Source organism: Salmo salar, chromosome ssa06 (assembly GCF_905237065.1).
Source record: "Salmo salar chromosome ssa06, Ssal_v3.1, whole genome shotgun sequence".
In the NCBI taxonomy this organism is placed as follows: Eukaryota; Metazoa; Chordata; class Actinopteri; order Salmoniformes; family Salmonidae; genus Salmo; species Salmo salar.
The window spans coordinates 5,294,097-5,319,832 of record NC_059447.1 but is presented as its reverse complement, the minus strand read 5'-3'; the positions used below and the strand labels follow the sequence as shown (position 1 = coordinate 5,319,832).

The window sequence follows — 25,736 nt, the reverse complement described above, 5'->3', positions numbered from 1 at the left end:
CAAGAATGAGTCCTGTATCTATCTCAATGGCCTGTTATTCACAGTGTATCTGCCCTCTCTTTGGCTAGAAGCGTCCCACATGATCTCACCTCCTCCAGCCTGCCTTCCATCTTGGGGGACATGTATTTCCATTGTTAGAGCGGTCACTCAATATCTTGTTAATTTAATAGACAATTGTTGTTTCAGGACAACTGGGAATTCAGAAAAAACTGAGGTCAAATCCTTATTTCAATGACCTTCAGGTCAGAGGGTTTCCGACTTGAGTTGGATGACTGTTAAAAACAAATTTTCCCTGTCAGAGAAAGTCAGTAAAGTAAAGTCGGAGGTTGGCGATTTCCAAGTTCCCAGTTGTCTTGAACGCAGCATGATGGTATGTCGGGACTGATGGTCTGTTGACGTAGCGGTTTAGGATAATTAACTTTGCAGGTTAAAATAATCTGGTTTCCCATTGATGACGTAGCTATGCAGTTCTGAGACAACCATCCGTGGGGGGGGGACACAGACTGACGCCTTGATCACACCGACAGCGTCAATGCGAAAATTGTACGCAGCATCATCTAGAAATCTGGGCAACAAAAGTTCAACATTCACCTACTGCTATTTCTGTCAAGCCATCTACACATAGTTTGACGCATATGTTTGATAAATCCAATGTATGCACCACACAGAACGCACTGCAGTAAGGCAAACGCAGCGTTCCATTGGAAATGAATGTACTTCTGGTGTACCAAAATGCAATGACACTGTCGCTGTGATCGAGGCGTGAACCTCCCCACAATTCCCAACCAACGCAGCTCCAGTAGGCCTACCTGTCCTCTATTCATTTGAATGTGTTGACAGTGGAGAAACTGCTTGAGCTACGCTGAGAATTTGAAAAGTATGAAAGACAACGGTCCAATATTCTAGAACATTGCAGTGCATGGGCATACAACTTTTGGATTATGATAGACGCACTCCTTGATCACAGCGTTATTGCATTTTGGTACACCAGAAGTACATTCATTTCCAATGGAACGCTGTGTTTTCCTTGCAGCATTACGTTGCAGAGGCAGTTGCAGTGCATTCTGTGTGGTGCACACATTGGATTTATCTAACATATACATCACACTGTATGCAAAGGCAGCTTGACAGAAATGGTAGCAGAAGTTGAATGTTAAACTTTTGTTGCACAAATATTTAAGGGCTCCCGAGTGGAGCAGCGGTCTAAGGCACTGCATCTCAGTGCTAGAGGCGTCACTACAGACCCTGGTTTGATTCCAGGCTGTATCACAACCGGCCGTGATTGGGAGTCCCATAGGGCGGCGCACAATTGGCCCAGGGTTGTCCGGGTTAGGGTTTGGCCAGGGTAGGCTGTCATTGTAAATAAGAATTTGTTCTTAACTGACTTGCCTAGTTAAATAAAGGTTAAATAAAATATCCAGATGATGCTGGGTACCATTGAGCTGCAGGCCTACACCATCGAGCCACAACAGTAGAAACGTAAACAGGCCATCAGCCCCGACCCTTTTAATGTCCTGGTCCCGACATACCGCGACACGTATTTATATTAAGGCACGTATGAATATACCTACCGCGACACGTATTTATATACCTACCGCGACACGTATGTATATACCTACCGCGACACGTATGTATATCCCTACCGCGACACGTATTTATATTAAGGCACGTATGAATATAGCTACCGCGACACGTATGTATATACCTACCGCGACACGCATTTATATACCTACCGCGACACGTATTTATATACCTACCCGACACGTATTTATATCCCTACCGCGACACGTATTTATATCCCTACCGCGACACGTATTTATATACCTACCGCGACACGCATTTATATACCGCGACACGCATTTATATACCTACCGCGACACGCATTTATATACCTACCGCGACACGTATTTGTCATCTAGTGATCAATTAATGATGTGGTTATTTATTATCTAGAATAAAACCAACCGTTCTAAATGCAGAGTGTTTTATTTATTTAACCAGGTAGGCCTAAGACCCATTGACGTTAGAAACCTCTTTTGCAAAGGAAGACCAAGAAGGCAAAACAGGGAAATAGCAGCATGTCCATAAAATGTAAAAAATAATAAAATACACACAAAAGACAAAGTATCACAAGTTACAGATTAAAAATGGAGGCCATCAAAAACATTGGCTTCGATCAGTGTTGAAAATAGACTCTGACTTTAATATCTTTTGTAGAAGGTTCCAGGATGAAGGGGAATTATGGGAAAAAGATTGGTTTTCCCCATCTCAGTTCTAGCCTGAGGAAAAGACAGGGACAGATCAGTTCTAGCCTGAGGAACAGACAGGGACAGCTCAGTTCTAGCCTGAGGAAAAGACAGGGACAGCTCAGTTCTAGCCTGAGGAAAAGACAGGGACAGCTCAGTTCTAGCCTGAGGAAAAGACAGGGACAGCTCAGTTCTAGCCTGAGGAAAAGACAGGGACAGCTCAGTTCTAGCCTGAGGAAAAGACAGGGACAGCTCAGTTCTAGCCTGAGGAAAAGACAGGGACAGCTCAGTTCTAGCCTGAGGAAAAGACAGGGACAGCTCAGTTCTAGCCTGAGGAAAAGACAGGGACAGCTCAGTTCTAGCCTGAGGAAAAGACAGGGACAGCTCAGTTCTAGCCTGAGGAAAAGACAGGGACAGCTCAGTTCTAGCCTGAGGAAAAGACAGGGACAGCTCAGTTCTAGCCTGAGGAAAAGACAGGGACAGCTCAGTTCTAGCCTGAGGAAAAGACAGGGACAGCTCAGTTCTAGCCTGAGGAAAAGACAGGGACAGCTCAGTTCTAGCCTGAGGAAAAGACAGGGACAGCTCAGTTCTAGCCTGAGGAAAAGACAGGGACAGCTCAGTTCTAGCCTGAGGAAAAGACAGGGACAGCTCAGTTCTAGCCTGAGGAACAGACAGGGACAGCTCAGTTCTAGCCTGAGGAAAAGACAGGGACAGCTCAGTTCTAGCCTGAGGAAAAGACAGGGACAGCTCAGTTCTAGCCTGAGGAACAGACAGGGACAGCTCAGTTCTAGCCTGAGGAACAGACAAGGACAGCAGACTGTGAACCAAGACTGTATTGATGCCGTGTTCATGTGGTAGTCGGAACTAGGAAACTCTGAATTTCTGACTTGCTAACTGGTTGTAGTTATACACGTGCCGTATTCAACGAATCAGTAAGTCGGAAATAAATCCTAGTTTCCTAGTTCCGACTAGCAAGACAACGGGGCACGAGTGACTAATCTGGTCAGTAAGGAACAAAGAGGTACACAGGGAGTTGTCCTATCAACGCTACCAGTGCTTTAGCCTCCTTGTGGATGGAACGCTCCATTGCACCAAGGCATACAACTCACAGTGATGGGTGAGTGATCTTGCATTGGTGATACATCTTAAAGCCACCAGAATCAGGGCCAGATTAAGAAATAGTAGGCGCCAGTACATAATATAGACTGGATTTTGTTTTGCTGAAACTTGGGCCCCCCATGGGCCTGCGCCCAGGGGCTTCAGCCACGGTAAACCCCTGCATTAATCCAGCCCTGACCATAATGCACTGTATCCAGAGTTAAAGTAGGCCTACTTGCTGAGGCCTGCATAAAGACAATATCACCATAATCCAGCAGAGTTTTAAAAAAGTGCTTTCAATAAGATCCTTTCTGACTGACATTGAAAAACAAGATTTGTTCCTAAAATAAAAACCCTATTTCAACTTCAGTTTCTTGGTCAAGTTATTAATGTGCCGTTTAAAATTGAGCTTTTCATCTAACCAAATCCCAAATTACTTATAGGTAACCCTATCAATTTGCTGGCCTTTTAGAGTTAAAATCTGAAAGTGACTCCACCTGTCTACTTTCAGAGAAGAGAAAACCATACATTTACTCTTGCTTGCATTAAAGCACAAGTTTCAATTGGAAAAAGTTGCTTTTGAACAGCCTCATGGTGTCATCAGCATACAGATGAAGATTTGCAGTCAACAGTCTTCATCTGTTGACTGCAAGTTTATATACAGTGTAAAAAGGATCGGACCTAACATTGAGCCCTGGGGAACTCCTTTAGTAAGCCTTCAAAACTCAGATTTCAGACTCCTCCTGTGCTACACACTGTTCTGTCCGAAGGATCTCTTATTCAAACTCAGCTTGCAAGCTTATCATGATGTTCAAATCAAATCACATTTTATTAGTCACGTGTGCCGAATACAACAGGTGTAGTAGACCTTACAGTGAAATGCTTACTTACAAGCCCTTAACCAACAATGCAGTTTTAAGAAAAACAAATAATTAAAGAGCAGCAGTAAATAACAATAGCGGGGCTATATACAGGGGGTACCGGTTCAGAGTCAATGTGTCAATGTGCGGGGGCACCGGTGTCGAGGTAATTGAGGTAATTATGTACATGCAGGTAGGGATATTAAAGTGGCTATGCATAGATAACAGAGAGTAGCAGCAGCGTGGGGGGTCGGGGTGCAAATAAGCCTCTTGGACTTAGACTTGCCGCTCCGGTACCGCTTGCCGTGCGGTAGCAGAGAGAACAGAGAACAGTCTATGACTTGGGTGGCTGGAATCTTTGACAATTTTTAGGGCCTTCCTCTGACACTGCCCGGTATAGAGGTCCTGGATGGCACGAAGCTTGGCCCCGGTGATGTACTGGGCTGTACGCACTACCCTCTGTAGTGCCTAGCAGTCGGAGGCTGAGCAGTTACAAGGCAGTGATGCAACCCGTCAGGATGCTCTCGATGGTGCAGCTGTAAAACCTTTTGAGGATCTGAGGACTCATGCCAAATCTTTTCAGTCTCCTGAGGAGAAATAGATTTTGGATGTTGGCCCTCATAGTTACTTGTCTTAACCAAAAATAGGTTTACTCCAATATCTGCATTGTTTTTAACATTGCATGTAGACAAACAATTGACATCTTCATGTTACATTTTTACTTTCATATTATTTATTTTTTTAAATTGGCTGATTTTTTGTCTGATTTAAGATAACACTTCAACCCTGTTACAGTCCACACAGAGACACTGTACTTTTGGAAACACCTACAGCTAAGGCACATGCTATGCCCTGGGGCCTGGCCTACCCGTTCATCAGATATCCCTGGGGCCTGGACCACCCGTTTCATCAGATATCCCTGGGGCCTGGCCTACCCATTTCATCAGATATCCCTGGGGCCTGGCCTACCCGTTTATCAGATATCCCTGGGGCCTGGCCTACCCGTTTCATCAGATATCCCTGGGGCCTGGCCTACCCATTTCATCAGATATCCCTGGGGCCTGGCCTACCCGTTTCATCAGATATCCCTGGGGCCTGGACCACCCGTTTCAGCAGATATCCCTGGGGCCTGGACCACCCGTTTCATCAGATATCCCTGGGGCCTGGCCTACCCATTTCATCAGATATCCCTGGGGCCTGGCCTACCCGTTTATCAGATATCCCTGGGGCCTGGCCTACCCGTTTCATCAGATATCCCTGGGGCCTGGCCTACCCATTTCATCAGATATCCCTGGGGCCTGGACCACCCGTTCATCAGATATCCCTGGGGCCTGGACCACCCGTTCATCAGATATCCCTGGGGCCTGGACCACCCGTTTCATCAGATATCCATCCCTATGAAGATCATTGAACACTATGGGAAAGGAGACAAGGTCTCATATTATAATATACTCTACTCAACCTAAAGTCCCCAATCAGATTGCATGGGAAAATACTTTATTTTACCTTTATTTAACTAGGCAAGTCAGTTAAGAACAAATTCTTATTTACAATGACTGCCTACACTGGTGTCATGACGCTGGCCTCTTTGAGCACAGGGAGGACAGTTGACCCCCTCCCCCTTGCACCATCCCCCAACCTACCTCCCCCCACCCAGGCCCTGTGTGAAGGGTTGTAAAATTCTAGAGGAGAATCTCTTGCCACATGGTTCATAGAGAGACACAGGAAATTCTTCCAACTCACAGAATTGGGGAACCGAATGACATGTATGTTCTGGAGAAGGTATGGAAGATTGGTGAAGAATCCAGCTACGAACTGGTCCGCTTGGTACAATTTTGTGATACTCAGAAGAGACGATATAGCCATATTACCATAAAACTGTTTATATAATAGCCTCAGCTATCGGACTTGCATCCACATGGTTGTACAGAATGTATTAATAAGGATAACGCTATTTGTAATACATTGAGATGCTATGTACTGATGTTAATGTGATAGAATTGTATTTCTGTACCAAGCTTAACTCAGTCATCGGCACGCCCCCAGGGACACAGACAGGACCAGGCGTCATGTGACAAGCCTGTTCTATGTTCACTATAAAACCCCACCCTGATTTACTTTCTTCAGACCAGGCCTCCACTCCATTGCGAGTTGGCCAATAGGTTTGACCATCCAAGTACTCTACTGAAAGTGAACTATACCACGTGGTTAACTTTTAGACTATCGATATCGACAGAATAAGAACAAGTCTTTGATATAATTTCTAGCTGCAGACTATTAATTAATATCATTGAACGCGAAGACCAACGAAACATACATTCTATAACGACATTAATGAATGTCGCTTTGAAAGATCCATTCTAACCGAGAGAGAGAGAGATAGAACTCTCCAACAGAACGACTCTTCAACAAGGATCCCGACGACACACTGAGCGTAAATATATATTGATTGCAGTTGTTCCCGAATGAGTGAGCGTTCATGTACAAAGGATTAGCATATCAATTGTTAATATTAATGAGCTCTGTGTGCCTCCTCAGCTGCCCTTTATGACCCTTTGTTTAACAAGACACCAGCCATGCCTGTTTAGCCCACTAGGGTACATTCCTCTACCAATTCTTTGTGACGATAATTACTGTTTGTATGCTTTCTGTGAATTACTTAGTTTAGTAAATAAATGATTTTAAGACAATTGATGTATGGATGACTCTTAGTAAAGGCTGGGTTCGTGCAGATACAACAATTTACGACGTTTGGAGTGAGACTGGACTCGAGGTAAAATACACCATTTAAACCAGAAGATTATCGGCCTATAATATAATATTATAATATAGGAAAGTTATATTAGGAAAATTATAACTTTGTAATCTGAATATTTTCCTTGGTGCCCCGATCTCCTAGTTAATTATAGTTAAACGATTAATCAGTTTAATCGCGTGATAATAATTACAGGGAGTTAATTGATAAACATGTCTTCAGTTTAATGGTACCCCAAAGACACGACACTGGCCAAATCCGGACGACACTGGGCCAATTGTGCGCCACCCTATGGGACTCACAATAACAGCCAGTTGTGATACAGCCTAGAATGGAACCAGGGTCTGTAGTGAATCCTCTAGTACTGAGATGCAGGGTCTTAGACCACTGTGATACAGCCTGGAATGGAACCAGGGTCTGTAGTGACTCCTCTAGCACTGAGATGCAGGGTCTTAGACCGCTGTGATACAGCCTGGAATGGAACCAGGGTCTGTAGTGACTCCTCTAGTACTGAGATGCAGGGTCTTAGACCGCTGTGATACAGCCTGGAATGGAACCAGGGTCTGTAGTGACTCCTCTAGTACTGAGATGCAGGGTCTTAGACCACTGTGATACAGCCTGGAATGGAACCAGGGTCTGTAGTGACTCCTCTAGTACTGAGATGCAGGGTCTTAGACCGCTGTGATACAGCCTGGAATGGAACCAGGGTCTGTAGTGACTCCTCTAGCACTGAGATGCTGGGTCTTAGACCGCTGTGATACAGCCTGGAATGGAACCAGGGTCTGTAGTGAATCCTCTAGCACTGAGATGCAGGGTCTTAGACCACTGTGATACAGCCTGGAATGGAACCAGGGTCTGTAGTGACTCCTCTAGTACTGAGATGCAGGGTCTTAGACCACTGTGATACAGCCTGGAATGGAACCAGGGTCTGTAGTGACTCCTCTAGTACTGAGATGCAGGGTCTTAGACCACTGTGATACAGCCTGGAATGGAACCAGGGTCTGTAGTGAATCCTCTAGTACTGAGATGCAGGGTCTTAGACCACTGTGATACAGCCTGGAATGGAACCAGGGTCTGTAGTGACTCCTCTAGTACTGAGATGCAGGGCCTTAGACCGCTGCGCCACTCGGGAGCCATATGGACGTATCCTTCACAGATGAGGAATGGCAAAACATACTGAGGTCCAATAAGGCCGTTGCAAGAGAGCTGCGGTCAAGGCTATCTTCGTTGACAACCATCCACAGGTTCTACTGGACTCTCCTGACTGCTGGGGATGCAACCAGGACAAAGGCACCTTGGGTCACGTGTTAAGGACATGCCCACATTTACAACAGTTCTGGATGATTCCCTTTGGCCCAAGACTGTTCCTACTCTCAAATCCCTCTGAACTGAAACATGTGGAAAACTACACTGGGGATTGAACACAAACTACCCTGCTCTGTGCCTGCAAAATTATACCCCCCTAAATAGAAGAGCCATGACATTGATACAGTACAGGAGTGGTATGTGCTAATGGTTAAGACTGCTGCATATGAACACCTTTGTTACAAACTGATTAAGCACATTCAAATGTTTGAGTTAAGGTGGGCTAGCCATCTATGCAATATTTCAGACCCCTCCCACCTCAGATAGCAGGTTGACACTTGTCCTGGTGGCAGAACGGAGCCATTTCCACATTTCCGGAGCCAAGTCCAAATTGGCCACAGTGAATTCAGAAAGTATTCAGACCCCTTCACTTTTTTTTTTGTTACATTACAGCCTTATTCTAAAATTGATAAAATTATTTTCCCCTCTTCAATCTACACACAATAAAGCGAAAACAGGTTTTTAGAAATGTTTGCAAAAAATAAAATATTCTAACCCTTGGCTATAAGACTCAAAATTGAGCTCAGGTGCATCCTGTTTCCATTGATCATCCTTGAGATGTTTCTACAACTTGATTGGAGTCCACCTGTGGTAAATTCAGTTGATTGGACATGATTTGGAAAGGCACACACTTGTGTCCTCCTCCCAGAGTGCTAAGAGCCTTGGCGTGACCCTGGACAACACCCTGTCGTTCTCCACCAACATCAAGGCGGTGACCCGATCCTGTAGGTTCATGCTCTACAACATTCGCAGAGTACGACCCTGCCTCACACAGGAAGCGGCGCAGGTCCTAATCCAGGCACTTGTCATCTCCCGTCTGGATTATTGCAACTCGCTGTTGGCTGGGCTCCCTGCCTGTGCCATTAAACCCCTACAACTCATCCAGAACGCCGCAGCCCGTCTGGTGTTCAACCTTCCCAAGTTCTCTCACGTCACCCCGCTCCTCCGCTCTCTCCACTGGCTTCCAGTCGAAGCTCGCATCCGCTACAAGACCATGGTGCTTGCCTACGGAGCTGTGAGGGGAACGGCACCTCCGTACCTTCAGGCTCTGATCAGGCCCTACACCCAAACAAGGGCACTCCGTTCATCCACCTCTGGCCTGCTCGCCTCCCTACCTCTGAGGAAGCACAGTTCCCGCTCAGCCCAGTCAAAACTGTTCGCTGCTCTGGCACCCCAATGGTGGAACAAGCTCCCTCACGACGCCAGGACAGCGGAGTCAATCACCACCTTCCGGAGACACCTGAAACCCCACCTCTTCAAGGAATACCTGGGATAGGATAAAGTAATCCTTCTAACCCCCCCCTTAAAAGATTTAGATGCACTATTGTAAAGTGGTTGTTCCACTGGATATTATAGGTGAATGCACCAATTTGTAAGTCGCTCTGGATAAGAGCGTCTGCTAAATGACTAAAATGTAAAATGTTAAATGTAAATGTAATGTCCTACAGTTGACAGTGCATGTCAGAGCAAAAACCAAGCGATGAGGTTGAAGGAATTGTCTGTAGAGCTCCGAGACATGATTTTGTCGAGGCACAGATCTGGGGAAGGGTACCAAAAAATGTCTGCAGCATTGAAGGTCCCCAAGAACACAGTGGCCTCCATTATACTTCAAATGGAAGAAGTTTGGAACCACCAAGACTCTTCCTAGAGCTGGCCGCCCGGCCAAACGGAGCAATCAGGGGAGAAGGGCCTTGGTCAGGGAGGTGATCAAGACCCTGATGGTCACTCTGACAGAGCTCGAGAGTTCCTCTGTGGAGATGGGAGAACCTTCCAGAAGGACAACCATCTCTGCAGCACTCCACCAATCAGGCCTTTATGGTAGAGTAGCCTGATGGAAGCCATTCCTAAATAACACGCTCATGACAGCCCGCTTGGAGTTTGCCAAAACGCACCGAAAGGACTCTCAGACAATGAGAAACAAGATTCTCTGGTCTGATGAAACCAAGATTGAACTCTTTGGCCTGAATGCCAAGCATCACACCTGGAAGAAACCTGGCACCATCCCTACAGTGAAGCATGGTGGTGGCAGCATCATGCTGTGGGGATGTTTTTCAGCGGCAGGGACTAGGAGACTAGTCAGGATCAAGGGAAAGATGAACTGAGCAAAGTACAGAGAGATCCTTGATGAAAACCTGCTCCAGAGCGCTCAGGACCTCAGACTGGAGCGAAGGTTCACCTTCCAACAGGACAACGACCCTAAGCACACAGCCAAGACAACATAGGAGTGGCTTCGGGACAAGTCTCTGAATGTCCTTGAGTGGCCCAGCCAGAGCCCGGACTTGAATCCGATCGAACATCTCTGGAGAGACCTGAAAATAGCTGTGAGACCTGAAAATAACCTGACAGAGCTTGAGAGGATCTGTAGAAAAAAATGGGAGAAACTGCCAAAATACAGGTGTGCCAAGCTTGTAGCGTCATACCCAAGAAGATTCAAGGCTGTAATCGCTGCAAAAGGGGCTTCAACAAAGTACTGAGTAAAGGGTCTGAATACTTATGTAATATTTGATTTTTATAAAAAAATATTATAATAATTGCTAACATTTCTAGACCTGTTTTTGCTCAGTCATTATGGGGTATTGTGATGTCATTATGGGGTATTGTGATGTCATTATGGGGTATTGTGATGTCATTATGGGGTATTGTGATGTCATTATGGGGTATTGTGATGTCATTATGGGGTATTGTGTGTAGATTAATGAGGAAAATTACAATTTAATCCATTTTAGAATTAGGTTGTAACGTAACAAAATGTGAAAAAAGGGAAGGTGTCTGAATACATGTCAAAATTCATACAAACAAAAATTAAGATCAAAAAGCACATTTAAGGTTAGAAATTAGGGTTAGCAGTGTGTTTACGGTTAGGTTTAAAATCAGATTTTATGACTGCCAGCTAGTGAGCACTCTGCAGCGCTGCCTCCAGAACAAGATTCAAAACTAACCTGCCCTGAGATTGCATCCCCCTCTTGACCCCCCCCCCCCCATCAAGTTGTGTTGACAGAATGTTAATATTAGTTGAAATAAAAGTTACACTAACCAAAATATACTCAATTGGTGACAGAAACCACACACTCAGTCCTCAGCCCTAGGCTCAATGCCAACAAGGTGTCCACACTCACTATGTCCTCTGTATGCTGTTCTAACCCATCTATGAAAGGGTGTGACGCACTCTTGGTTGGAATGAGGTCCATGTCCGTCTCAGCTTTTCTCTTCCTTGGAGAAAAGGTCAGTGGAAGGCCTTTATCCTGTGGAACATGGGCCTTCATATCCAGCAACACGCTTCTGAGCTGTGAAGACAGATCAGTCACGTACTGTTCCTCTTGGAGATGATAAGTGAGTTCTGTGATCTCTTTAAGATATCCTGCACATTGCCTCCGTAACCGCAACAGCTTCCTAGAGGACCTGTTCTTTCCTCTTCCAGATGGACCTTCGTATGGACGGTCAATGTTGGAGTCTCTGGTGGCCTGCTTGGTCTTAAACATGACATTTCTTATGTCACTGTCAGTGGGGTAATAGCGCCTGCGAGTAGGTGGAGGGGGCTGCTCTCCATGGAAAAGCTCTTCCACTACAAAGGTGTTCAGATGACACTTCATTTCAGTCATCTTTCTCACACCAGACAGAGTCAGCTGCTCAATCTTCTCTCTCAGCCTGGCATCTACAGCTTCCCTAACATAAGCTGCCTGTTGGAGAAACAACACATGGGTTTATCATAAAGGGGTCAGTGGGTAAGGGGGTAACTTAACCAACACTATTATCTATAGTTATATTTACCTCGCCAACAACTGCATGTGAGCTGTGCTCAGAGAGGGAGGGGAACCTGACGCAGTAGACAACCTCTGCCTTCACGGAGCTGGGTGTAAAACTTAGTGCTGCCTTCAGCGTTTGGGAGGCCTCCTTTTTAGAGCGCACTGTACTTTCCTCAATCTAGACATAAAAAAATGTGGTATTTGTTACATATGTACTGTTACTATGTACGGTGTTAGGCTGATTCACACATTTTACCAATCAGATCAGCTCTTTTGCCCATAATTGGAAATGGGCTGCCTGTGTAAACACGGCCTTAAGACTTTGACCAACAGTAGGCGTAGACCTTAACTTTTTCATATTTACCTTAAAATCAGGAAAGCGGATAACTTGGGCGATGTTTATTATAGCCTTGCAGTCCACCTTTTTGGTATTTTGTACCAGTTTCCGTTTCTGTAGAAAGGTATGGTCTTCAAGCTATGGAAGATGGCAAAACGTTTAATAATAATTTAAAAAAATACCAGTCAAAAGGTTGGACACAGCTACTCATTCAATTTTCTACATACATTTTCTACATTGTAGAATAATAGTGAAGACATCAAACCTATGATATAACACATATGGAATCACGTAGTCACCAAAAAAGTGTTAAACAATTCCAAATATATTTTTGATTCTTCAAAGTAGCCACCCTTTGCCTTGATGACAGTTTTGCACACTCTTGGCATTCTCTCAACCAGCTTCACCTGGAATGCTTTTCCAACAGTCTTGAGAGAGTTTTCCACATATGCTGAGCACTTGTTGGCTGCTTTTCATTCACTCTGCGGTCCAACTCATCGCAAACCATCTCAATTGGGTTGAGGTCGGGTGATTGTGGAGGCCAGGTCATCTGCTGCAGCACTCCATCACTCTCCTTCTTGGTCAAATAGCCCTTACACAGCCTGGAGGTGTGTTGGGTCATTGTCCTGTTGAAAAATAAATGAGTCTCACTAAGCGCAAACCAGATGGGATGGCGTATTGCTGCAGAATGCTGTGGTAGCCATGCTGGTTAAGTGTGTCTTGAATTCTAAATAAAACCACTGACAGTGTCACCAGCAAAGCCAGACAAACACCATCACACCTCCTCCTCCATGCTACACAGTGGGAACCACACATGCGGAGATCATCCGTTCACCTACTCTGCGTCTCACAAAGACACGGCGGTTGGAACCAAAAATCTCAAATTTGGACTCAGACCAAAGGACAGATTTCCACCGGTCTAACATCCATTGCTCGTGTTTATTGGCCCAAGCAAGTCTCTTCTTCTTATTGGTGTCCTATAGTAGTGGTTTCTTTGCAGCAATTCGACCATGAAAGGCCTGATTCACGCAGTCTCCTCTGAACAGTTGATGTTGAGATGTGTCTGTTACTTGAAGTCTGTTATGCAATAATTTGGGCTGCAATTTCTGAGGCTGGAAACTTGAATGAACTTATCCTCTGCAGGAGAGGTAACTCTGGGTCTTCCTTTCCTGTGGCGGTCCTCAAGAGACAGTTTCATCATAGCGCTTGATGGTTTTTGCAACTGCACTTGAAGAAACTTTCAAAGTTCTTGAAATTTTCTGAATTGACTGACCTTCATGTCTTAAAGTAATGATGGACTGTCATTTGTCTTTGCTTATTTGAGCTGTTCTTGCCATAATATGGACTTGGTCTTTTACCAAATAGGGCTATCTTCTGTATACCACCCCTAACTTGTCACAACACAACTGATTGGCTCAAACGCATAAAGAAGGAAAGAAATTCCACAAATTAACAAGGCACACCTGTTAATTGAAATGCATTCCAGGTGACTACCTCATGAAGCTGGTTGAGAGAATGCCAAGAGTGTGCAAAGCTGTCATCAAGGCAAAGGGTGGCTACTTTGAAGTATCTCATATGAAATATATTTTGATTTGTTTAACACTTTCTTGGTTACTACATGATTCCATATGTGTTATTTCATAGTTGATGTCTTCACTATAATTCTACAATGTATAAAATAGTAAAAATAAAGAAAAACCCTGGAATGAGTAGGTGTGTCCAAACTTTCGACTGGTACTGTATATAGCACTTTTCTAGACACCCAAAGCTCTTTACAGTGTACAGGGAAACTCACCACCCTAACCCCACCTACATACTCTTGCAATAAGTGCCATGGGATGTTTAGTGACCAGAGTTAGGACAACCCTTTAAAGTCCCATCTTATTGAGGAACATTCCATTGTTAGTACTTCAACATTATTCTAATTAAATGTTATAAAAAGTGTAGGGTGTAAATGACAGTGATCCGTCTATGAACTTACTTCCTTCTTGTCTCTTTCAGCAGCATATTTCTCTTTGGCTTTTGTCTGTCTGTCTTTGCCCTGGTGGCATTCATACGTCTTTGTGCCAACAACTTGAAACGGAACACCATTGAACGGGATACTTTTACTCTCCCAGCTGAGTTTTTTCCGTGCCAAAGGCTGTGCATCTGTTAAAAAGGTCAACAATATGATATATTACTATTAGAATGATAGGCTTGTAGGGAAACTAACAAAGTTGCTCTGTCAAATAACTCATCTGTTCTTGAAATGGATCCCTTATGCTGATGATGCACTAGCAATTTTGAGGCAATAAAGTTGAGCATCGTTGCCATGGCAGCATTGGTTGCTGCAATCAATGTACTCTTAAAGAGTAATGGTAGACTCACCTACACTCCTTAAGGTCAAAGGACCTTATACACTACATGATCAAAAAAAATGTGGACACCTGCTCATCGAACATCTCATTCCGAAAATCATGGGTATTAATATGGACTTGGTCCCCCTTTCCTGCTATAACAGCCTCCACTCTTCTGCGAAGGCTTTCCACTAGATGTTGGAACATTACTGAGGGGACTTTCTTCCATTCAGCCACAAGAGCATTAGTGAGGTTGGGCACTGATGTTGGACGATTAGGCCTGGCTCGCAGTCGGCCTTCCAATACATCCCAAAGATGTTCGATGGGGTTGAGGTCATGGCTCTGTGCAGGCCAGTCAAGTTCTTCCACACAGATCTCAATAAACCATTTCTGTATGTACCTCGCATTGTGCACGGAAGTATTGTCATTAGGGTTGCACATTTTGGGGAATATTCAGAGGTGGAAACTTTCCGTGGGGATTAACGGGAACATATGCAAATTAATAATAATACCATTTAAATGTAGATGTTTTTTGCATTGGATATATTTACCATAACATATGGAGACAGAAACATAAACCTTTTACCTTATCATAAGTAGACATAACTGCAAATTATTAAATCATTCTAGTAGAAATAAAAAACACGAATTAGTTACGAATTGAACTTTAATTAAATGAGTTGACTTTTCACATGGGATGATTTCACTGAGCAACAAAAGAAAGGGAATATCGAATGATCTATCACATCTCCCAAAAACGTTTTCAACATACATCTGTAAAATGATAGTTTCTAGACTAAAGCTTTGGTTGTCTTCCTCTCAGGTTTCCATGTCTTCTCCCTGGACCTCCTCAATGTCCACCTCTTGACAATGAGACTCTGAGATCTCATCTTCACTGTCACTTTCCAACCTTGTTGAGGATGGCTCGTTGTCAGGCTCAAAAAGCCTCAAATTTGTCCGGATGGCCACCAATTTTTCAACCCTTGTATTGGTCAGCCTGTTGCGTGCTTTGGTGTGTGTGTTCCCAAACAAGGACCAGTTGCGCTGTGAGGCGGCTGATGTTGGTGGGATTTGGAGGATGATGGAGGCAACAGGGGAAAGATCCACAAAGTCCCTTCCACCAGGTGGCTGATGAGATATGTTGGCACGACTGCCATATTGCATCTCCATCCCAAAGCCCTTGCTTGGAAGTGTACTTCACCAGACTGCCAAGAACCTTGCCCTCATCCAGGCCAAGGTGGCGAGACACGGTAGTGATGACACCATAGACCTTGTTGATCTCTGCACCAGACAGGATGCTCTTGCCAGCATACTTGGGGTCCAACATGTACGCTGCGGCGTGTATGGGCTTCAGGCAGAAGTCTTCACACTTTTTGATGTATTTCAGAACTGCAGTTTCCTCTGCTTGGAGCAACAGTGAAGTGGGCAGGGCAGTACGGACTTTTTCTCTTACATCTGCAAGCAGAGTCTGAACATCAGACTGCACGGATTGAGGGAGATAATGCTACTGCTATAGGTTTCAGGAGTTTCAGGCTGTTTACCACTCTCTCCCAAAATACATCATCCAGGAGGATCCTCTTGATGGGGCTGTCCATATCAGCAGACTGTGATATGGCCATTTCTTGGAGACTCCTTCCCCTCCAGGAGACTGTCAAACATGATGACAACACCATCCCAACGGGTGTTGCTGGGCAGCTTCAATGTGGTGCTCTTATTCTTCTCACTTTGCTTGGTGAGGGAGATTGCTGCTATAACTTGATGACCCTTCACATACCTAACCATTTCATTGGCTCTCTTGTAGAGTGTATCCATTGTTTTCAGTGCCATGATGTCCTTGAGGAGCAGATTCAATGCATGAGCAGCACATCCAATGGGTGTGAAGGTAGGACTCCTCCACTTTAGACCAAGCAGCCTTCATGTTCGCAGCATTGTCTGTCACCAGTGCAAATACCTTCTGTGGTCCAAGGGCATTGATGACTGCCTTCAGCTCATCTGCAATGTAGAGACCGGTGTGTCTGTTGTCCCTTGTGTCTGTGCTCTTGTAGAATACTGGTTGAGGGGTGGAGATGATGTAGTTAATTATTCCTTGCCCACAAACATTCGACCACCCATCAGAGATGATTGTAATACAGTCTGCTTTCTCTATGATTTGCTTGACCTTCACTTGAACTCTGTTGAACTCTGCATCCAGCAAATGAGTAGATAAAGCATGTCTGGTTGGAGGGGTGTATGCTGGGTGAAGAACATCCAGAAATCTCTTCCAATACACATTGCCTGTGAGCATCAGAGGTGAACCAGTTGCATACACAGCTCAAGCAAGACATTCATCAGCATTTATCTGACTACATCCTCCATTGAGTCAAAAAAACTTGATTCCAGGAGGACCATGAGTTGTTGCTATCGATAAGGTGTCTGATTCATCATTTTCACCTCGAATAGAAGTAGAGGGACTTTTGTCAGAGGTTGCTTGTTGTGAGCACTGAGGGAACTTTATGCACTTGGCCAGATGATTCTGCATCTTTGTTGCATTTTTCACATATGATTTGGCACAGTATTTGCAAATGAACACAGCTTTTCCTTCTACATTAGCTGCAGTGAAATGTTTCCACACATCAGATAGTGCCCGTGGCATTTTCCTGTAAAGATTAGAAGAAATTTTTTTTTACAAAAAAATACAATTCCATGTACAAATAAATAGTTAAGCAGTTAGATTAAACAACTCCTTTGTAAGATCAATTTTTTAAAATGAAACATGTATGGAAACAGGTGAATTAACACTCCTCAGTTAACAGGCTCAAGCAAGCTAAAACCAACATGGTAGCAAAAATTAACTAGCAGAAATTGTTAACAAGTTAGAAATGTAAACACACAGCTGTAGGCTAATATTTACTAGTTAACAAAAAATGATGTAATATAAAATATATTCACCCCACCCAGTATTGTAATCAAAACTTACCAGAAAGCATGTAGTCCTCAGACAGTGTAGTAGTGTGGACTCAATAGTATCTCATTAGTGTGCAAGATCTTGAGAATCAGCTGTACATGTGATGGAAGAGTGCACTGTGCATGCAGAGGGTTGCAATTCCAATGAATTGGGGAAAGTTTAACCAAAATATGCCACAAGACCTAGAATTGCCTTGTGTATCCTACAAAAAAGGTTAATTGTTATAAGCTAACTTTTTTGATGAATTAAAGCAAGTAGCGTTACGATTTCCCTTCACTGGAACTAAGGGGCCTAGTCCGAACAATGAAAAACAGCCCCAGACCATTATTCCTCCTCCACCAAACTTTACAGTTGCCACTACGCATTGGCACAGGTAGTGCTCTTGGCATCCACCAAACCCAGATTTGTCCGTTGGACTGCCAGATGGTGAAGCGTGATTTATCACTCCAGAGAACACATTTCCACTGCTCCAGAGTCCAATAGCAGTGAGCTTTACACCACTCCAGCTGACATTTGGCATTGCGCATGGTGAAAATGGCTTGTGTGTGGCTGCTCAGCCATGGAAAACCATTTCATGAAGCTCCCTACAAACTGAGCTCTTTAGTAAGGCCATTCTACTGCCAATGTTTTTCTATGGAGATTGCATGGTTGTGTGCTCTATTTTATACACTTGTAGGCAACGGACTGAAATAGCCAAATCCACTCATTTGCCTGGGATGGTAAAAGCGTGGCATACGACGGCTAAAATCATACAGTCTGCTAAGGCTTTAAGATACGTCAAAATTACAGATTTTTGGGGGGGGTTTTGCGGAGGAGGTCTTAAGGCATCCGCTTCCCATCCGAAACACTATGTGCATATATTATGGTAACATTGTCGTTATTTTGGTCTTCAGCATGGGTTTTTTTCGGCTGTTCCTGCCGATGTCGGTAGCCGAAGTCTACGCCCCCTTCGTCGGCGATTGGCCAACAATAGGGATTCTTCATATGCGGAAGGCTTTTGTCATGCAATTTTATATCTTAACTAAGATGTCCGGTGCAGTATTTCTCAATATAAATGTTTTTTTTTGCCCGAACAGCCGGAAACAAAACTTGCAGAAAACCAAAACGAACAAAAAAACATCACAAAATGTCATCATAACACATGCACAAACTGTTTCGGCTGGAAAGCATACGGACACCTTTACCCAAACAAATGTGCTTGCATGCTCTTTAAAAAGACCTTTGCCCTTTCCCTAGATGCTGAGAAAGCATTTGATCGTGTGGAGTGGTCTTACCTATTCTTTGCTCTAAATAAATTTGGTCTGGGGGACAACTTTTTAAATGGGTGAAAGTTTTATATGATGACCCTCAGGCTGCTGTCCTTACTAATGGACTAAGGTCAAATAGCTTCTCTATACACAGAGGTACCAGACAGGGCTGTCCTTTGTCCCCCCTCATATTTGCACTCGTTATGGAACCACTGGCCGAAGCCATCAGGGTAACGCCTGCTATACAGGGGCTGCTCATTGGTGATGTTCACCATAAAATAAGCTTGTATGCTGATGATGTCCTGATATTCATTTCTAATCCCGAGACTTCAATCACATCTCTTATTAATATTATTGAATTATTCAGTGAATTCTCAGGCTACAAGATTAACCTAACTAAATCAGAGGCTATGCCATTTGGTAACCTTCACTCTGTACCTAATACTTGGTCTCCCTCAGGTTTTACGTATCTGGGTATATTTGTAACTCCTAAATTCCAACAAATGTACAAAGCCAATTTTGTTCCCTTGTTTGACACAATAAGACAGGATCTGGAGCGCTGGAACTCTCTTCCGATTTCATGGTTGGGTAGAATATCCCTCTTGAAAATGAACATTTTACCTAGGCTATTTTACCCAATCCAAATGATCCCAGTATTACTCTCCAATAAGGTAATAAAGGATGTAAATGGATGGCTAAGTTCCTTTATATGGAGTAAACGCAAGCCAAGACTTAAGATGGCAATATTGCAGCTGCCAAGTTCTATGGGTGGCTTGGATCTGCCCAATATCAGGTTCTATCAGTGGTGTGCCCACCTATGTTATATTTCAGACTGGATCACAAATGATGACTCCTCTATTTGGTTAGACATTGAGACTTCTCTTTCAAAATACCCTTTACAGGAACTTTTATTTTTCACAAGTTTCAAGTCTGTAAAAGATCACTGTAACAACTTTACATGGGTGCCGCTGGAATATCTGACATGTACATTGCATTCTAAGACAGATCAGTTCTACAAAGTATGGGAACCTTACCTAAATTACCTAGAACCTGAAGTATCAGCTATTATGCTGCGAGGATTCTCTTAGAATGGTGATCTATGTATTTCAGAATTACACTGTAGGTTCCATGTGGGGAACCCAACTTCTTGGTTTAAACTGAGCTTTTTAAAAAAAAATGATTTCTGTTTATGTTTGTTTAAAATGTATGTATTGAGAGACGCAATGGGGGGGATGGGGTGAGAGAAGCGCTGAGCAGGGAGAGGGAAATGGTGTGTGTGTGTGTACGTGCGTGCATACATACGGATATGTGTAAGTGAGTGCTGTTTTTTTTGCCTTGTCTTTGTTGTTGTATCTCTTAATATGGGTGAAAATTGTGAAACTCCAATAAAAATACTGTTACAAAAAGACCTTTGCCTGGAAAATTAGAAATACGCAGCAATAGCATTGTTTGTCCATTTTGAGACGCCGTAGCCAAAATAGTCCGAATGAATCTAAGATAACTCAAGATATCTGTCATTCATTTTGGCGTTTTCGCCTAGGTGATCTTAGTCTGACAACAGATTTTGGCTGCGTTTCAAACTCATAAAAGACACACCCTCGTCCACTTACCCTCGCCTTATGCCCTTGGGGAATCCCCACGGCCGTATTTGTCGTCGGTCCAAATGATTAGCCAAGCAAGGGAAGTTTACAATGTAAGTCCCTCTGCCTCATTTTTAATGGAGTTTGCGAGTATACAATTATGTTCACTTTGGGGCTTGAAACTCCCCATAATTCAATTCGCGATGATTGTACATCCGCTAAGAAAAGTCCGCCAAAACTTTAAAACCTCAATGTTATTAATATGGAGTCAACATACAAGTGTAAGTAAAAACAAATGTAAATAAGTTAGAAATTGTCCTACTAATGCACAAACACGTCTCGTAAAAGTAAAGTATTGATGTTTTTGTTTGGATAACTTTTTGAAATAAAACATTTTCCTTCTTCAGAAGTTCCAGCTAGGCAGACTAGTGTTAGTTAGCCAATTAATTTGCTAGCTATCATACAGTAGGCATATATTAATAATTGTATAGTTAATATAAGTAGGACTGCCATATAAATTGCACGGAAGAGGATGGCTGACGTTTTACATGCCCGTAACCAATTGTGCTATTTTGTTTGTAACTTTTTTTTTTAATACTTATTTGTACATAATGTTGCTGCTACCGTCGCTTATGACCGAAAATAACTTCTGGACAACAGAACTGGGATTACTCACCACGAACTGGAAGAAGATTTCCTTTAACGAGTCCGACGAGAAAGATATACCGCTCTCCCGGGAACAGGCCCAAATGAAGAAAAAACAGGTGAAGAAAAGACAGAGGAAAAGAGGACGCGGATTGGGCTGCCTTTTGAAAATCCATAGGCGAGCGAGTAAACTCCCACTGCCATCAATTCTACTTGCTAACATGCAATCATTGGAAAATAAAATCGATGACCTACGATTATCCTACCAACCGGACATTAAGAACTGTAATATATTATGTTTCACCAAGTCGTGGCTGAATGAAGACACGGATAATATAGAGCTGGAGCGATTTTCAATGCACCGGCAGAACAGAGAAGCTACGTCTGGTAAGACGAGGGGTGGGGGTGTGTGTCTTTTTGTCAATAACAGCTGGTGCACGATGTCTAATATTAAAGAAGTCTTGAGGTATTGCTCGCCTGAAGTAGAGTACCTTATGATAAGCTGTAGACCACACTATCTACCAAGAGAGTTCTCATCTATATTATATGTAGCTGTCTATTTACCACCACAGACCGATGCTGGCACTAAGACTGCACTCAATCAATCAACTCTAAGGCCATAAGCAAACAAGAAAATGCTCACCCAGGAGCCGCGCTCCTAGTGGCCGGGGACTTTAATGCAGGCAAACTTAAATCAGCTTTACCAAAGTTTTACCAGCATGTCACGTGCAACCATAGGAAAAAAACTCTAGACCACCTTTACTCCACACACAGAGATGCATACAAAGCTCTCCCCCGCCCTCCACTTGGCAAATCTGACCATAATTTTATCCTCCCGATTCCCGCTTACAAGCAAAAATTAAAGCAGGAAGTACCAGTGACTCACTCAATACGGATGTGATCAGATGACACGGATTCCACGCTACAGGACTGTTTTGCTAGCACAGACTGGAATATGTTCGGGATTCATCCAATGGCATCGAGGAGTATACCACCTCGGTCATTGGCTTTCAATAAGTGCATTGACGACGTTGCCCCCACAGTGACCGTACGTACATATCCCAAACAGAAACCATTGACTACAAGCAACATCCGCATTGAGCTAAAGGCTAGAGCTGCCGCTTTCAAGGAGCGGGACACTAATCCGGATGCCTATAAGAAATCCCGCTATGCCCTCTGACAAACCATCAAACAGGCAAATCGTCAATACAGGATTAAGATTGAATCCTACTACACCGGCTCTGACGCTAGTCGGATGTGGCAGGACTTGAAAACTATTACGGACTACAAAGGGAAACCCAGACGCGAGCTGCCCAGTGACCCGAGCCTACCAGACGAGCTAAATGCCTTTTATGCTCACTTCGAGGCAAGCAACACTGAAGCGAGCACGAGAGCACCAGCTGTTCTGGATGACTATGTGATAACACTCTCGGTAGCCGATGTGAGCAAGACCTTGAAACAGGTCAACATTCACAAAGCCGCGGGGCCAGACGGATTACCAGGACGTGTACTCAAAGCATGCGCAGACCAACTGGCAAGTGTCTTCACTGACATTTTCAACCTCTCCCTGACAGTCTGTAATACCTACATGTTTCAAGCAGACCACCATAGTCCCTGTGCCCAAGGAAGCGAAGATAACCTGCCTAAATGATTACCGCCCCATAGACCTCACGTCGGTAGCCATGAAGTGCTTTGAAAGGCTGATTATCACATCAACAGCATCCTCTCGGATACCCTAGACCCACTCCAATTTGTATACCGCCCCAACAAATCCGCAGATGACACAATCTCAATCGCACTCCACACTACCCTTTCCCACTTTGACAAAAGGAACACCTATGTGAGAATGCTGTTCATTGACTACAGCTCAACGTTCAACACCATAGTGCCCACGAAGCTCATCTCTAAGCTAAGGACCCTGGGACTAAACACCTCCCTCTGCAACTGGATCCTGGACTTCCTGACGGGCTGCCCCCAGGTGGTAAGGGTAGGCAACAACATGTCTGCCATGCTGATCCTCAACACTGGGGCCCCTCAGGGGTGTGTACTTAGTCCCCTCCTGTACTCCCTGTTCACCCACGACTGCGTGGCCAAACACGACTCCAACACCATCATTAAGTTTGCTGACGACACAACAGTGGTAGGCCTGATCACCGACAACGGTGAGACAACCTATAGGGAGGAGGTCAGAGAACTGGCATTGTGGTGCCAGGACAACAACCTTCCCCTCAATGTGAGCAAGACAAAGGAGCTGATCGTGGACTACAGGAAAAGGTGCGCCGAACAGGCTGTAGTGGAGCGGGTCGAGAGTGTCAAGTTCCTTGGTGTCCACATCACCAACGATCTATCATCAAACACACCAAGACAGTCGTGAAGAGGGCACGGCAAAACCTTTTCACCCTCAGGAGACTGAAAAGATTTGGCATGGGTCCACAGATCCTCAAAAAGTTTTACAGCTGCACCATCGAGAGCATCCTGACCGGTTGCATCACCGCCTGGTATGGCAACTGCTCGACATCTGACCATAAGGCGCTACAGAGGGTAGTGCGTACGGCCCAGTACATCACTGGGGCCAAGCTTCCTGCAATCCAGGACCTATATAATAGGCTGTGTCAGAGGAAAGCCCAAGCTATAAGACTGCTGAACAATTAATCAAATGGCCACAGGGCTATTACATTGACCCCCTCCATTTGTTTTGTACACTGCTGCTACTCACTATTTATTTTCTATGCATAGTCACTTCACCCCTACCTACATGTACAAATTACCTCTAACCTCTAACCCTGCACACTGACTCGGTACCGGTACCCCTGTATATAGCCTCATTATTGTTATGTTATTGTGTTACTTTTTATTATTTTTTACTTTAGTTTATTTGGCAAATATTTTCTTAACTCTTCTTGAACTGCACTGTTGGTTAAGGGCTTGTAAGTAAGCATTTCACGGAAAGGTGAAATGCTTGTTGTGTTCGGTGCATGTGACAAATAGTTTGATTTGACATGATCATAATTGACTGTAGCACATATAAAGCACCCACAAGCTACTAGTGGCTGAAAACACAACGCATGTCATCACAAGTGTCCACTTAACTTGAGGGCTGAGGGGAGAGTGTGTTTGGAATGCAGCCTTTATCGTACAATCCTTACTGTTGACCAATCACCGACAAAGTGGCTTAGACTTCGGCTTGCCTCTAGAAAAAAAAATTGTTTGCCCGAACCACAGAACCGAAAGGGTAAACCAGACACGTCATAGGGGCTATAAAGCTGAAGCGTCCCTTAAGAACGTTCTCACCACCAAATATGGTAGTGACAGGAAGTCCAGTCGCGGGTAGTGGGAGCGGATGGAAGAAGCTGAAACTGGGCCGACATTCTGTTAATTCTCTCGTCGATTAAACATCTGGTCTCAATACATTTTTCTGTCCAAAAAGTACAATATGTTACGAGCACAGTGCGCTAAGTTTTACAGACTTGAAGCTTTGCCAAAGTTTTAAGAAATTGCGTTTAGGAGTGCAAGGTCGAATTGAGTTTGTGCTTGGCTTTGCCCACTATGCTCATACTGTAAACAGCACAGATGAACTAACTTCGTTATGGAAACAATTTCCCCCCAAAAAAAGCCAAAATGGCATAATATATGCACGAACTTTTACGAAATGTTTCGGCTGGGAAGAATCCCGACGCCTTTAGCAAGAGCTTCGTTTCAACGTCCGTGCTTCAGCCCTCAGCTAATGACACCGAACATGGAATGACTGACAGACGGGCAAACCCCACTCCGTTGCCAGCAACATTGCATAGCAATATCCCCCACTCCAAAAAAATGGCCAGTGTATCATTAGCCGTCACGTAAGTAACTTAGTTATTTCAACAGTAATTCATGAAAATGTCTAATTTTTTCGGCTAGTGTATCGTCAGCTATAGGTCATTTTAGATGAGTAGCAAAAGTAAGCTACTAGCTACCTAATATTAGGCTATATACATGTATATGTTTTTAAAGACAACTTACCCGTTTGCCCAAAACTTTTGTCCTTTCTCAATGTTATGAATTTCAGTGACGTTTCCAATTCTTGTTCTCGAATGTATTTTGTTATTTGGTCCTCAAACTTGAACTCGAGATATGCCATTTCGAAAATATGGCGTTTTCCACCATAGATATTAAGCAGTGTACTAGCAGTTTCTAAACCTAGAGGCGCAACATCGCGATACTTCCGGGAACGCTTGGGAAACAGACCAGGACGACGCCTCGATCACACCAACTGTTTTTTTTTTACCGTTTTGGTACACCAGAAGTACATTCATTTCCGATGGAACGCTGCGTTTGCATTACAGTATTGCTGAGGCAGTTGTGTGGTGCATTTTTTTTGTGTATATATATATATATATATATATATATATATATATATATCCGTTCAAAAGTTTGGGGTCACTGAGAAATATCCTTGTTTTTGAAAGAAAAGCAAAAACATTTTGTCCATTAAAATAACATCAAATTGTTTAGAAATACAGTGTATACATTGTTGTAAATGACTATTGTAGCTGGAAACAGCAGATTTTTATGGAATATCTACATATGGGTACAGAGGCCAA

General features: G+C 43.9%; 1 protein-coding gene across 2 annotated transcripts; it reads right to left on the bottom strand.

Annotated features, from left to right (window-relative positions):
- Nucleotides 1-1,967: 1,967 nt before the first annotated feature.
- Nucleotides 1,968-25,418, bottom strand: LOC106606317 (uncharacterized). 2 transcript variants are annotated; one of them, XM_045719622.1, is made up of 6 exons: nucleotides 25,156-25,418; nucleotides 14,386-14,552; nucleotides 12,432-12,542; nucleotides 12,093-12,245; nucleotides 11,359-12,001; nucleotides 1,968-5,618 (listed from the first exon to the last, which is right to left on the bottom strand). In XM_045719622.1, exons 1-5 carry the CDS (start codon nucleotides 25,271-25,273, stop codon nucleotides 11,369-11,371), a joined length of 1,182 nt encoding a protein of 393 aa, XP_045575578.1. In that variant the 5' UTR covers nucleotides 25,274-25,418; the 3' UTR covers nucleotides 1,968-5,618; nucleotides 11,359-11,368. The 2 variants fall into 2 exon arrangements, with proteins under 2 accessions (XP_045575578.1, XP_045575577.1); XM_045719621.1 differs by lacking the exon at nucleotides 1,968-5,618 and having other exon boundaries at nucleotides 10,821-12,001.
- Nucleotides 25,419-25,736: the final 318 nt, after the last annotated feature.